This window comes from Pygoscelis adeliae, unplaced genomic scaffold (assembly GCF_000699105.1).
Source record: "Pygoscelis adeliae isolate BGI_AS28 unplaced genomic scaffold, ASM69910v1 Scaffold60, whole genome shotgun sequence".
NCBI classification, from domain to species: Eukaryota; Metazoa; Chordata; class Aves; order Sphenisciformes; family Spheniscidae; genus Pygoscelis; species Pygoscelis adeliae.
In genome coordinates, this window is record NW_008823954.1 from 1935634 (window position 1) to 1949119 (window position 13486).

At 52.3% G+C, this 13486-nt stretch overlaps 1 protein-coding gene across 1 annotated transcript; it reads right to left on the bottom strand.

Moving 5' to 3' along the window:
• Positions 1 to 11838: 11838 nt before the first annotated feature.
• On the bottom strand, positions 11839 to 12584 carry LOC103915862 (suppressor of cytokine signaling 1-like). The gene has a single exon (XM_009322797.1). It carries the CDS (start codon positions 12520 to 12522, stop codon positions 11839 to 11841), a length of 684 nt encoding a protein of 227 aa, XP_009321072.1. The 5' UTR covers positions 12523 to 12584.
• Positions 12585 to 13486: the final 902 nt, after the last annotated feature.

A 13486-nucleotide genomic window follows, 5' to 3' on the forward strand; every position in this document is an offset into this window, starting at 1 on the left:
GGGGCAGCAGCCCCCAGCCAGGGGGGCGAAGCGCGGGGAGCCGCGGGCAGCGCTGCCTCCAGCGCCTGGCACCGTCTGGCCCCAGCCGCTTGCAAGCCGTCCCTCCTACGCCGAGGGCGCTCTGGAAACTCCTGCCAGTGCTGGTGAGGAGCGCGGTTTTATTATGAATGATACTTCTCAGCTTGCAGAGGCCTCCTGGCACCGCATGTGGGCCCCCGGCTGGGCTCTCGCTGCAGCAGGCGAGGAAGCAGAGATGATCTGTACGCCGATTCTTCCTGAGAAAGCTTTTTACATACTTTCCATGACCAGCAAAGTCCAGGCACCTATTTCATGCGGCTAACCGGTGATGCTGCACTAGTCAAGGCTCCGGTGACGGTGTTTAACTTGCCGTGGTTGCCTCAGCAGGGGCAGGCTCAAATCAGTGCCTCCACAAACAGCTGCTGGCTGGCTGCTGCACCCCAAGGGCGTGCGGCTGCCATCAGCGGCCCCGGCAGCACGCCTCCGCCGGCTCCCGTGGGAGTACGAGAGCAGAGAGCAGGAGTCACAGGCGCACAGCCCTCCCACGGCCACGGGATGTGTCACCAGCCCTGAGGTGCCACAGCCAGGCCAGGCCGAACTTTCTCACATTAGCAGCAAAAATGCTGGGGGCGGGATGCTGGCCAGGAGCAGGGCACACTGCTGACAGCTCCCAGCCATGCTCTCGTAGAACAGGAGCCCCCGACCCCTCTCCTTGCCAGCTGCACGCCTTGAGGTGTGCACATCATGCCCTGAAATCCTCCAAGTGAAGGGCTGCACATCCTCTCTGTAAGGGGCAAAGGGTGGGAGGCGTGCAGGTTTGGCAGGGGCTGGGTCCTGCACAGGGCAGACACAGGGAGGATCGAGGATCGTGTCGGACAATGTGGCAGTGGTTGCAAGGGAGCTGCAGGACCAGTCCCTGCCAGTGACAGCCTTGCCAGATGGCCCTTCTGGCCTCGTCTGCACAGGAAAGCTGCTCTGGCCTCAGCAAGGCCAGGTTTGAGCCAGCCGGCTGTGCCAGCCTTGGCTCCCCACACCCTGGCAGGGAGCAGCTTCTGACCGCCTCCGGGTACCCAGGCCTGCCCCACGGCTACTTTGAAAGCCAAGCTCCTTCCCCCCGAGCTCATCCAAGGAGACCCTGCGCTCCCCTGCACCCAGACCACCTCATTCCCTCCCCTGTTCCTCCCCTCGCTTTTTTTCTGTGGGTTTTTTTTTCCCTTTCCTTTTAATGTCTTCCCTACTTTTTTTTTTAGCTGGGACCCTTTCTTCAGCCTGCAGCAGCTTTCCTGTTGCAGGGCATGACCCTCATCACAGCGACAGCGACCTCGGGAACCAGCATGGACCCCTGCAGCGGACGCATGCATGCAGTTGCACCCCCAATTTAGATTGGCATGGCTTTTCTCGTGCACACCAGGCCTCTGCCAGCTCCTGGGAGGAAGGCTGGGAAGGGATTAAGTAGCTAAGTGTCTCACTGGCAAATGAATATTGCTTCTTTTCCTATTAATTCCTCAACTTTGCTTTTATCATGAACCATGGAGAATACACAGGCTGATACAGCTGTTATAGCACATTCTCCTAGGGTGGAAAAACATCTTTTCGCCACCAGACCCTATGCTGGCTATCCAAACTAAATAAAGCATCCTGGCAAAAGCATTTGCTGGAAGAACTGCCTCTCTGCTGGGGTTTTTGCCAATATAGAAATGTGTTTCGTTCTGTCTTCCCTCCCCACCCCCCAATTTCCCACCTGCCGTCTACATCTCTGGCTGACAGGAATGCAGGACAAGGATTTGTAGTTTTGGCCTCATGCAAGACGATCATCATTGGGTTTTATTTTTCAAACCCTTGCAGAGCACTGCTGAGCCCGCCGGGAGCAGCCAAGGCTGCTGTGGGGCAGGGAGAGACCTGGGAGGGGTTTTCTGAACCTCTCTGTGGGTTTGGAGGTTGGGAACTGAGCCCGAACCCACTCCAAACCCTCCGGTGAAAGGGGTCTCTCCTGCCTGGAAAACTGTGTGATGGAAGATGTGGGTCCAACAGAGATGGGAAATGCAGAAAACCCTGGAGCGCAAGAGGAAGTATGTTCTGTCTGCACGGAGACACAACCTCAGTGAGAACAAGTGCACGGAGGTAGAACTAGGTGGATACCATAGCGGGGTTCAGCCCCATCTCCTGTGGCTAAATATATCTCCACTTGCTCTTTATATATATATATATGTATGTATGCATGTATATACACGTACACACACACACATTTTATACCTAGCTTCTAATACTTGCTGAGGTTTCCCTAAGGCAGCCCCCCCTGGGTCCCCCTGTAGCCCAAGTAGCCATGTGGAGACCCTCTACCACAGCCGGGCCCCCGGCTTCTCCCACAGACCCTCCCTCCCCACTCTGCATGCACTGGGGAGATCCTTCCCCACCCCAGTACTGCTTCCTTTATTATCTCTGCCCAGCTGTGGTTTAGAAGTTGTTTAAATCTCTTCTAAGAACAGATAGAGATCACAGTTACCCAGAATCCAAAAACGCAGACAGCTTGAAATGTGGTTAGACTCTGCCCTACTTTCATTGAACTGAGAGCAAGGCTCTGCCAAGGTGCTCAGGGGAGAGAAGAGGAGAAAAGGAGAAAAGAGAAAGACCCATCTCAGCAAACCGCCCCTTCCTCCCGCCCCGAGAAACAAACCTAACCCGTCCCCCAAAGCCTGCTGCATCTGTTCGAACTGCACTGCCTCTCCTCCTGGTTTGCCCAGGACTTGCAGGTGAGCGGGGCATGGAGACATGAAGCTGGGAGAGATGCTTTCCCGCACCGAAACACTTGACGCAGGCGCAGGCATCTCCCCCGGCCAAGAGAGGCGTGAGCGTTTTGCCAAATCAGGGCCACGAGGACAGCAACGCAGGGAGTGCTGCAGATTAAGAATGAGATGCGTCGGTAGAGTTTTTACCATCCACACACTCACCGACAGCTTTTCCCCATACTAAGTTGCTCCGAGGCCAGGGGAGCTGCAGAAGTGGAAGAGCCGCCTGGGACTTCCCTCCTGTGAGAAATCCCCTCCCCGGGAAGTCCATGCTGGGTTGCAGAGCTGCTGTGGGGCTGTGCCATGCCTCCGTGGCGAGCACGGCTCCCTTGCACCCTCAGGCTCCTGTGATGGCAATACTTCCAGGAATCTGCAGTGGCCTGGAAAGGGATATTGCTGAAAAAATGCCGGGAGGCCTTTTTCCTTCTCTCAAGTGGTGCCAGCACACAAGGATGCATGTTTCCCACGTTCATTTTGCCCAGGGTCTGATTCTGCTAACCCCAGGCTTTTCTCACAAGCCCTGATGGTGTTCAGAGGAGACGGGACTCAGGTGGGGGAGAACAGCTTGCAGATACATACCTCCGGCTCTATGACCTTCTCCAGAGTAGAGAATACTTGCTAAGTGATTCCACCTATATTCCTCCAGCTTTGGAGCAGCACATGGACAGACAAACCACTTGCAGCTACTAATGTTTTAAGGGTGTTGCTTAACCCTGCTTGGAAGGGCATGTATCAAAGCAAGGATCAGAGCAGCAGCAGGGTATTTTTGCTGGTGTTCTCACCAGTGGTAGCAACAGTGAGGCATTTCAGGAGAAGGGTTTGCTGTAGTCAAGGCCATAGAGAGATGCTAAAGAAGGTATCGTCTGAAAGATAATATAGTCCAAGATCATTACGGTATTTATTAACACCATTTACAGGGACTGACTTGAACAGCCTTGGAAGGAAGAATGAAAAAATGCCAGCAAACACATTATGTTCTCCTGCAAGAAGTTTTTTCATCCTATTGAAAAGCTTTGTTAGAAAGAATGATGAAAATGGTAATAATAAGGCACTATAATTATACCTGATCCTTCTATAATCTCTCTCTCCGCAGAGTTCTGGAGCACTTTACTGCTATTATTGGATTTGAACAGTCCCATCTGGATAACATACGACTGATTTGTTTGCATGGCTTATTTTAGGTATTTCAGCATGTACGTTAGAGCTGCCTTCGTATCTGGCCAATTCCCTGCACAGTCTGTAAGAGCAGGAAAAGATCTTCAGCTCCTGTTCTCCACCACCCCTCACTCTCCCATCACAATTCCTTGGAGAGCTCTCCACAGCAGTCCAAGGATAAATGGAGTCCTTCCCCACCCAACCCAGTACCGCAGAACAAGGGTTACAACCTAGAGGATCGATACTATCTAGAACATCTGGATTTGCACCTGTATTATTTTAGGCTTGAGATTCAATGAATCCCAAAACAACCCTCGGCACACCTAAAAGTCTAGTGGCAAGGACCTGGCACATACCTTGTGCTAACGTACACGCTCTGCGGTCAGAATAGCTGCTACCTTTCAGGCTGAAGCTTTCAAACGAAGGGGTCTGCTGCGTGCGCCTGTTCCCAGCACGCACAGGACCAGGGAAGGCGTGACGGATGCTGGCATCTTTCTGGACTCGGCGTTACTTGCAATGCCATCTCAGTTACAGTGACGCTGGCAAGCTCTTGCCGCAGCTCCCATTCCCCGTCGCGTCTAAATGAGCGAGCAGCTCCATCAATGTCAAGAACTTTGCTGGCCCCTTGCAGGAGCTCTTGGGTGTGAAGCTGGGCACTTGCTACTTCACTCTGCCAGGGCCAGGAGAAAACAGACACAATTTGAAATAATTCAGCCTGCGTTTAAAAATGTTATTATAAAAAAATGAGATTTAAAAAAAATGAATAAAAGCATGATACAGAAACTATGGTTTACATAAACTAAACTGTTTTCAGTCTGAAATTCACAGCAATTTTTCACTAGCTTACAGTGCAGGGAATGTCCCTTTCAGACTGAATCCCGATAAAACTTAACAAACACAAGTTGCCTAGCCCTTTTGTTGCTCTCACTGCTTTTTAAGGGATTTTTTTTTCTCCTGTGAATTGGAGCAGGGTCTTCTGCATCCCTTCCACGTCCCACCTGGCCTCATCAGCACGGACAGGTGGGGTTTCCAGTGCCTGCCCATCCCCAAGGCTGTGGGCGCATTTTGTTGAGGAGTTTAAAAGGACCCATTAGTCCTGCCTTAAGTTTTCCCCTAACTTCATTTTTGGAGCATTACATCCAGACTCCTCGCTTTCATTCTCTTAGATTCTTCAGAGCCGACTTTGTCAATTTGTTTACTTCTGGTTTATTTTTAAAAGACAAACCCCCAATGGACATAAGCTCTCAAGTTCCTTTTGAAAATGCTGTCTTGCCTGTAAGTGCTTTGTTTGTGATCCTCTCCAATCCTTTAGGCTATTGTTTACGAGCTGGAAGGCATCTGTGCTTGGGCTAATCATGCCGAATGCCAGCAATTCCCCCAGCATGATTTGTTGCACAAGCCGGTGGGAGCAGGGTTTGTTTTGATTACGTTCAGTGTGGAAAACCCACATTTGCTCACATCGGCCTGACAAAACGGGGTGGGAGCCTAATCCAAAATCTTCTGAGTGGAATAACAATCTGGTCATTGATTTCAATGGCATCTGGGACCAGCTCGAAGGTCGAGAGCTCTGACACAAGGATGGCGTCTTGGGAAAGCAGGTAGCCCAGGAGCCAAAAAACCTTCCTTTAAAAGTGTATGCACATTGTTTGCTCTGGGTTGGATGAATCAAATGCAGATCTAGGAGGCTGCCAGGGCTACATGGTGTTTTGCACAGTTTTTTCAAAGCTGTGCAGCTCCTTTCTGACATGAGGTTAGTCAGGCTGGGACCCCCCAGCCCTGCCCCAGCCAGCACGGCTGGGCAGAGCTGTCCCAGCTGTCACCTCGGTCTGATGCTGGCCTCCCCGATGCCCTCAGCTGACAAGTCAGACTCTTTCACTCATTCTGGATGGTGGCGACATTTTTCTCCCTATCCTGTGCTGGTGCTTGCCTCCAGGCGTCAGACAGATGTCCCCATTTTTCTGTTCATGAAAGCTGGGAGGAAGTGACCGAAGGCTGCTCCCGCTGGGGCTGCCATCAAACTGCTGCTAGGGCACGCAACCGCGTGCCGTACGAGTGGGTGTGCAGGTCTGCCGCGTGCAGACACCCCCTCTGCTTCGAGGGGCCCCAGCACGGGTACCAGGAGCTCCGTGCGCACCCGGAGCTCAGCACAGGAGCTACACGAACGCCCGGCTCTCAGCACAGCTATCTCTTGCCGAGTCCTGGGCTGCACCCTGTGCTGTTGAGCCTAAGACCGGGCTTAGGCTGCTTGTTCCTGCACTCCTGCCATAGCAGAGGTGTGCCCAACGGGCAGAGAGCTCAAAGCTGGACCTGGATCCCGCCTCTCCTCTATTCCCTGGCTCAGCATTTCCTGCTCCGGAGGTGCTCCATTAATCACCATTAGTCCCTTTTTGTACCCACAAAGAGGTTAGCCTCGCCGGTGGCCTGTGGCAGGGACTTCCACAGCTTAAGCTATACGTTGCGTGAAGAAATGTCTCCTTTTGTGTCTTTTGAGTCTGGCACTTGAGTATTTAATCTGATGCCTCCTTGTTTTTTTAAGAAAATACACTTACTCGGTCACCTACTCCATGGTATTTAAGCTTCACAGATCTCTGCCGCAGACCTCAGCCATCTCTTTTCTGGCTGAAAAGTCCTACTCGATCGAGCCAGCCCTTACACGGGAAGCGTTTGGAAATACTCTGCTTTGCCTGAATCAAAACCCCAGCTCCACCAGCCCCAGCTGAGATCACAAGGCAGCGGGAGCACACAGAGACCCGGGCGGCTCTGCAGGGAGGCACCGGGAGTCACAGAGCAGCTCTGCCGCATCTCCCTCTCCCTTTGACACCCGCTCTCTCTTTGAACGCTGCCCTCAGCAGCCCTGCCTTTGCACCAGGCAACGGCGCAGGACAAGCAGAAAGCTGCAGTGCCTGCCGTTATTATAACTTTACAGATACCAAACATCCAAGGAATTGGTGCAAAGCGAACTCAATTAGACAGAGCCATCACATTCTCCTAACCAAGGTATCCTTGTAAACTAAGGGGTTTAGCGTGTTCGAAGACTAATGATGCAAATACACATTTTGGGAGGGACATCAGGGCAAGAGTCCAAAACTGAGACCCAGCTGTGTGTACACAAAGGGTTTTATTTTGAAGCTTGCCTACCTAGGAGGAGCTCATTTCCAAACACTGAGGATGCCTAAATGTTAATACATTTTTTGAAATGCTTTTGCACAAACTTGTGTTTTTCGGTGAATCCTGATCCATCAAGGCAGATCCCTAATGGCATACAGGCCCTTATGTCAGAGGTAATCAAGTAGTATTACAAGAGCTGCTGGCTGTGGGGCCCCTCCTGTGCACACACATGGGTACATATGGAAGTTATTAACAAGTTTCAGCGAAGGATTTTGGGAAATTAACCCCTGGGGCCCCAGAGCACCGCTAACAGACAGCTAGTCAGGAGCAGATGAAGAGCAGTTTCCTGCTGGATGCCTGCAGTGTGTTGGGACTGAAATCCAGGCCCTTTGCAGCCCGGTGGAGGAAGGCCCTCTCACAAGGACTAAACTTTTCAACTTCTGCTGTTAGGAAGAACGGTTGAAAAAAAACATCTGCGAGGCTGTATAAGTTTCCTCGACAAACTGAAATGAGTCAGCTGGAGAAATGTATAACATAACATATAAAAATGCAAACAATTTTCTTCTATTCCCTGAATGGCGCTCAAGACGTTGTGAGGAAGTTTGTAATTTCTTTATAAGTCCCTTTAGGAGCCACCAAAAAAAACATTTGGATGCGGGCCACCAGGAGCTGCTCCTATATGGCAGAGTGACCTGTTCAGAGGCAGGGTGATTAAAGTGAACGTCTCCCACTCGTTAATGAAAGCAGCAGGACGTCGTTTGCAGTCACCCTGTGGAAGTAAACTCTTACGGTTTTGCTTTGTACACCTTTTTCTCTAGAGTTGAAAGAAAAAGGTTTCTCTTCCAACATCCAAGCAGAAAATGGAGGACTCTAAAGCTGGCCGCAGCCAATGCACTTTTCACGTTCCTGTTCTTCCCACATTGGTTTCCTTTCTTGCACCAATCCTGATCTGCAAAGTGACCTCTCCTCAGGAATAATGAGGATACTCACCCATAATATGCTTTAAACTTTCCTAATATAACAATGCTTGGCAGTCATCCACTGCTTTTCATCCACAGATCTCAAATCAATTCGCTACAGCCCTGCATGGAATTGACTTACTTGTAAGACACAGATGAGCACTTGCTGTGCAATTAAAAAAAAAAATATAAATGAACAAAATAAAGCAGACTTTATTAAAATCCAAAATATTTCCTCCTCCCTTGGTGTGATTTTCCTAAGGCACAATCCTGGCTGCAAACGGGGCTCTTCCGCAGCCCCCAGCCATACAACCCAAGATGCTCGTTTTCGGCCAAATGAGAATGGTTCACAGCCAGGTCAAAGCAATCTACTTAGAAAGCTCTTCCTTCAGCAAGCTGTAACCATGGCCATAAAACAGAAGCATTCCTGTGCTCGGTTATAAACGTGGAAGAAATTAGCCCACTCCTTCCCCCCTCCCCGGTTTCTGAAGGCAAGGCAACCAAGGTGCCTCGGTGACAACACCCCCAAGGAAGAAAAGGAGCGAGGGGATGGGCAGGGTGCCCGGGGCTGCAGACCCGGTCCCACTCCTCCCGCAGCAGGCAGAGAGGGAGGGCAGCTGTGCGGCTGATCACGCTGAGGCAGGGGTTTACACCTGAAAGCCAGGGCACAGTCCCAAAATACAGGTGCCTGGAGCCACCTGAGATGTCCACAGGGGCTGGCAGGGCAGGCGTAGGAGCTACAGGAGACTTGTGCGCTGCCAGAACTCTGTCCAAAGAGCATTGAGGGTGAGCAATGGGATGGTGCCCAAGACCAGGCCAAATCCATGGCAGGCAGCAGCACCCAGAGCATGTGCGTGACCCAGGGGCGCTCCACGTAGCGCGGGGAAAGTAAGAGGGACGTGGTTTTCCATCCACCAACATGCCACAGCACTTGGCTGGTGCTGGCACCATCCCGGTCCCTCTGCAGGGGGCTTTGCAGGCACAGCACCTCCAGTGACAGCACCACCACCCCCATCTCCTCCATGGCTAGTCCCACATTGTTCAGGGAAAGGGACCAAAGGAGGTCTCTAGTCCAACCTGGGGGGCTCACACCAGGGCCAGCTCCAAGGTCACACCAGGTTGCTCCAGGCTTGACCCAGTTGGGTCTTGAAACTTCTAAGCATGGAGACTGTACCTCTCTGGGCAACCTGCTCCCCAACTGGACTACCCTCATGGGAAAAAGGGTCTCCTCATAGCCAGCCTGGACTTGTTTCTCCCCTGCGTCTGCCGTGCACCACTATGGTGTGCCTGGCTTCTTGCTGACCTCCTCGTATGTACAGGCAGGCTGCCGCTAGGTCCCTCCGAAGCCAACTCCTCTCCCTCAGCCTCTCCTGAGGAAAGTGCTCCAGCCCCCTAAGGTTCTTGATGTCATGTCACTCCCCTGACCTCACTCCTATTTATTACATTTTTGTTGCATCAGTGAGCCCCAAACTGGATGCAATACTCTAACTGGGGTCTAAAGGGTGCTGAGTACAGGGAGGTAATCATTCCCCTCATCTGCTGGTGGTGCTCCTGTTAATGCAGCCCAGGATGCTGCTGGCCTTTGCTGCCAGACAGCCTGCAGGATTCCGCTTTGCTATCTGCCAAGACCCCCGGTCCTTGCACAGGTTACAGTGCTCGGATAGGGCTGCTTCAGGAGCTGGAGATACCAATAGCCCTGAGCGACAGGGTGTGTGTTTGAGCAGGGGATGCACAGGGCTATTCTCTCAGGGTGGGTCGAACCCCAGCCTGCCTTGTGATGCTGCCTGGGGTAACGCAGGGCACCCCAGCCCTCACCCAGGCCACCACAGCCTGACTCAGGCATCCGAGGGCTCCAATTCACCACCTGTAATGGACCCAGCGACGATGACGGATGCAACTACCTGCTTAGCTTTTTGCCCTGTCCCTGCACGACATTACAGCTCCGGTGGCAAGCAACACCATACCCACGTCAGCCACCACCGTGCACACGTACCCTGTGACAGTGAACAGTCCCAGCTCGTACTTTTGCACTGGCCTGAGAGCCGCAGCAGCTGCAAGACTACCCAGCTGCCCCGGCCTCCCTGAGACAGAGAAGAACAGGCGGCAGAGAGATGACGGCCACTTCTCTGGCACTTACTTAACTACCTCTGTTCACAGGCCAGTGCCCCAAGATAGGAGGCCAGGCACCTTGCTGTCAGCAGAGCGACAGAGCCCTCCAGAGAATAATTCAGAGTGTCCAAGTTAGGCTCCTGTGATGAATCACGCCCTGTGTGTCTCTCTCTGTGCTAACCGCACGCTTTGGTTCCTCAGATAAGATACCTGAAGCCAAAAGAGCAAATTCAGAGTAATCTCTCTCCACGTTCAGCTTTTTTTTCCCCCGTACACATCTGAAGGGGAAAGCCAGCGTGAGCTCAGCAGGCTGCCCGCCTGGCTGTGGATCCTTGGCGGCACGCAAAATGGTTTTACAGTATCTGAATTTCTCCTTTCACATAGCTGTTTTCAGTCACTTACTTCAAAGGCGTCATACCTGCCTGCATCCCTGAAACAAACCATAACCCTATTTAAGCCGACTCTGTTTCTCTCATTTGTACTCATCCTCACCAGTTTGAGTTCACTGATGCTGTGCCCTGTTCTAGGATCCTGAATTACTCATGTTTCTTTCAAACACTCAGTACAAATTTTAAGGCACTAAAAATACTTCTGAAAATCTCACCCCTACATTTTTAGGAAGTATCTTATGTTTAGAAAATTCTTTACTTGATTACACTATAAGATGAATTAAGTTTCTTGTTCCCAGCTAGGACCATTCATTTATATCCTGCTTTTGGTCTTTATAAGAAATCCACTTGTTCAGTTTCAGTTTGATTGCCATGTCTCGGCACTAAACTAACCAGGTTTGCAACACTACAAGGGAATGAAAATATCGCCACATATTCATTGACTTTTAAAAATAAGTATAAAAACATGTTTATTAAAATTTTTAAAAGTCTTATGTAAAAACTGCTCTGCCTTTTTTGAGGCAAAACCTAAACACCTTTTTATGCTCTGTAGATGGCAGCAGCATACCATCAGATGAGCATAAGAAAAGGTGCTGGCTCCCATCCGTTCACACCCTCCCAGGGCAGACCCAACTCTCCAGACCAGGGTTACCTCCGCAGGCATACCATGCTTTTAGCATAATGTAACCCATCTGCACTCCCAAAAATCTGTTCAAATAAAGCAATGCAAAAGCCAGTGAAGCTGCACATATCGTACATGGCTGCAATGGTTTCCCTCTAGTGCAAACATTTGCCTCTGAAGTGGCTGGGAGGTATCGCATTCGTGCTGCAAGGAGCGAAACGTGCTCTCGCTCCGCTATGGTTACGTGGGTATCTGGTCGGCACAGGGGTCGTGCCCCCCAGTGACCAAGCCGCACCGCTGTGGGACTGGACTCAGCCATACCACTTCATGAGGGCAGATCTGTAGCAGAAATTAGCTCAGGCACTTCGAGATAGAGGAAAACACAGGGCTGACCTGGGAGGACAAGCAACTCACCTTCTTCTCATGCTTATAAGTTATAAATGGAGCAAAGAGCAGGACTTGGCAGGGGCGAAATCTCTGCTCTTCAGGTTGGCTTTACCCCAAGCATCTCTGGGGAAGGCCACACATGCTGTGCACGTATGAGGACACAGCTGTCACAGCCAGCGGGTTCAAGCCCTGCTCCCCCTCCCCTCCCCTTCCTCTCCCAGCAGCCAGTGCAGCCCCACCGGCATGGCGTGCGTCCCACCAGCCACGTAACAGGCACCTCCCTTCGTCTCCCCACGCACATGGCATCATCTCCTAGCCCAGGATGGAGAGGGGCTGGGGACAACGCTCCCCCCCAACCCTCCCCTTCCGCCCAGCGGTGAGACCACCTCCTCCCTCGGGTGCATCCCCGAGGAGCCCCCCAGCCCTGCTCCCTGCCCCATCGCAGTGCCAGCAGGCAGGCTCCGACAGCACAGTTCTCGCAGCGTGGGCACTGCCCGGCGGCTCCGGCACAGGGGCTCGGAGAAGACCAGGGGGGGTCCCCCCATCTCATCAAAGTGCAAGGGGTTGTTCCGGGTCCCTGCCACCACCAGCTCCAGCAGCTGGACCACGCAGTCTGAAAACCAGTTCTTCAGGCGGAAATAGCCCTCCTGGAAAGAGATCCGAAGGCTGACAGGCCCCGTCGGCATCCGCACGCTCAGGCTGAACAAGCAGTTCCCCTGCGAGCTGTCCCGCACCAAGTAGGTGCCAACGGGCTCCCGCTGGAGCTTGGCGTGAGCCTCCCCCACGGACAAGGGGCCCCAGTAGAAGTCGCTGGCCTGGAGGATATTGAGGGATCGCTCCAGGACCTCCCACTCACAGCTGCGAAACATACGGAAACGATCGGGCAAGCCGGGGGGCGCGGGGCTGGGGAGAACGCTCCGATGCTGCCTTTGCGGATGAGAAACAGGGGAGCGCGTGTTGTGCAGATCATCTGGCCTCCCTCTGATCATCTCTCAAAGAGCCCATGGATCCTGGAAAGATGCTGCCTTTACCACGCTTCCTCCTTTGCATCCAGCCTGCAGGACAGAAGGAGAGTGAGGCAAACCCAATACCTTCTTCTAACTGGGCAAGTGAAGACACTTCACAGGGAGAAGACAGCAGCAAGAGTACCAAAGGGGGCACGGGGAGTTACTGTATGTCCCTAACCCACAGCTGTAGGAACAACCAAGGAAATAAATGCAGGAAAGGCTCCGGCTGGGTCCCCACCAGCACAAGGTAGCACCTTACAGAGCTCTACATCCATTGGGTTTCCGTGATTCACAGCTAGGGGCTCCCCAGCACACCCTTCAGCAGGCTGGTTTGAACCTAGCAGATCTTGGTATTTCGAGATTTCCCTCTGTGGGATGTTTAGGGGCTTTTCAGAGTGGCTTTGAGACCGGCAAGGGGAAACAACACCCCAAATCAGAAGGGAAAAATTTCCCAAAGCAGGAAAGTATCATTCACTTTGTCATTCAGTGAAAGGTGGAAAGGTTTCCTCACACCTCTCCAACCCTTTCTCTGACAAAAGGATGGACAAGAGGACTTAGAAGAAGCAGAAGGTGGGAATGAGCCTTTCCCACCAAACCCTATGAACCACTCCCTCACCCCAGGACATGCCTGTTTCACTGTGTCAGGAGAAAGCAAAGGTCTTGGATCAAGACCCCTTCAAGAAATGTTACACCATCAACTTCAGGGCTGCGACTGCCATGAATGAGACCATTTAATGCCAATATCAGACACTGCTGACATCCCAGGAATGGTTCTGCTCAGGCCCCTCCAGCCCCTTAACTTCGGTTTCTGTCAGAGGGACATCTCCCCCACCCAGCAGACGATGCTGCCCTCTCCCAGTCACCGTCCTCCACTCATGTGCTGCATTCAAAGTGCCCTCCCTTACTGTCACGACCCTGCCCATCTCCTGCACCTCGTGGTATCACC

Excerpts from the sequence above, each read along its gene's own strand:
- LOC103915862 (XM_009322797.1), bottom strand. The coding sequence starts at position 12,522 with ATGATCAGAGGGAGGCCAGATGATCTGCACAACACGCGCTCCCCTGTT.